This window comes from Cyprinodon variegatus, unplaced genomic scaffold, assembly GCF_000732505.1.
Source record: "Cyprinodon variegatus isolate N-32 unplaced genomic scaffold, C_variegatus-1.0 Scaffold831, whole genome shotgun sequence".
NCBI lineage: Eukaryota > Metazoa > Chordata > Actinopteri > Cyprinodontiformes > Cyprinodontidae > Cyprinodon > Cyprinodon variegatus.
In genome coordinates this window covers 167,341-168,626 of record NW_015151284.1, presented here as the reverse complement: position 1 = coordinate 168,626, position 1,286 = coordinate 167,341, and the positions used below count along the sequence as shown (strand labels likewise).

The 1,286-nt window shown below is 37.4% G+C and overlaps 1 protein-coding gene across 1 annotated transcript in view; it reads left to right on the top strand.

Annotated features, from left to right (window-relative positions):
* The window catches only part of LOC107099025 (protein fantom-like), an 18,172-nt gene that overhangs the window by 15,020 nt on the left and 1,866 nt on the right, over positions 1 to 1,286 (top strand). Inside the window, 2 exon segments of the mRNA XM_015396951.1 lie at positions 679 to 868; positions 949 to 1,033. Coding sequence (XP_015252437.1) covers positions 679 to 868; positions 949 to 1,033 — 275 coding nt within the window.

The following is a 1,286-nucleotide window of genomic DNA, read 5'->3' as shown; positions in this document are numbered from 1 at the left end:
GAAGAAATGCAGCCTATTAGTCTGAACACTGAATGACCTAACTTACTTAAGAAGTACAGCTTGCTCTGTCCTTTCAGATATTGTGGCATACAGTACAGTGAAACTCTGAAGTTAATGCTGAAATCTTTATATCTTACTTTATATCTTACTTCCAAGGGTCAGAGTGTATTGAGATATTTTAAAGGGGTCTGTCTGCATATTTAAACAGGATTTCCAAATGTCTGCCAATGTTTTCATAAACTAAAGTGTGACATAGACAATAATATTGCGGCTCTAATTTTCCTAGATCTATAAGCTTAAATTGGTACCAAGAAGATGATGATGATGGTATATAGCATCCTTTGCATTAAATCATCTGTACTTACTTACATATCAAAATTGGTCACACTTTATTTAGTTTGTCTCTCTGTCTGGTTTTGAATTATTTCTTATTAATTACAATAATAATTTTTTTTGGCAATAACTTTGCTTGGAAGTTTGTTTATTTCATTGCATTTAGGGCCCATTCACTCAAGTACCACTTATGAACACTGTTATTCATATATGGCATAAAAGTATATTGATCAAGACTTCTTTCAAGATGCCAAGACACCTCTGTTTTTTTTCAGTCTAGTATTAAAAATAAAATGAACCCTTCTGTAAAGTGTGGTGGGCCACATGATAGTTGCTGTTTTTCAGGGAGACAAGCTTAGAGTTGAGATCCTGTCCCTGACGTTTGAACCGTCCTCCCAAGTGGTGTCGGATCGCTCTGTGCAACGTGTTTACGTGGAATACCGTCTCCTGGGCGTTGCCATGGAGACGACAGAGACTCCCATGTCTCTTCGTAAACCTGTGAACGGGGAGGAGATTCACTACAACTTTACACGAGGTGACTTAATTGGCGTGTTTGCTTTCTGTTTGTAAACTGTATGTGGGAGTTCCTAATGGCATGTTTGTCGTCTCTCTCAGTGATTTATGTGGATGGGTCCCATTCAGCTCAACTAAGACAGTATCTTTACACTATGCTGGAGGGCACAGACCCCAACCAGGGCAGGTGGGTGATCCAAAGGAGAAGTTCTTATTGGTGGTTTTCATCCACTTAGCTACATCAACTTGTTTGTCTTACTAAGTTTTTTTTCTGTTTTGTTTTAGTATGATTACGCAAAGAACTAAATCAGGGATTCTGAAAATGGTGAAAATATTTAGATTCAAGACAGGCAAAACTACAAATCCAATGTCCAAATATTCACCCTTCGCTAAGACTGTGTACCTGTTTTTTACAAGTAGAAAAGAAAAATAGAGATATA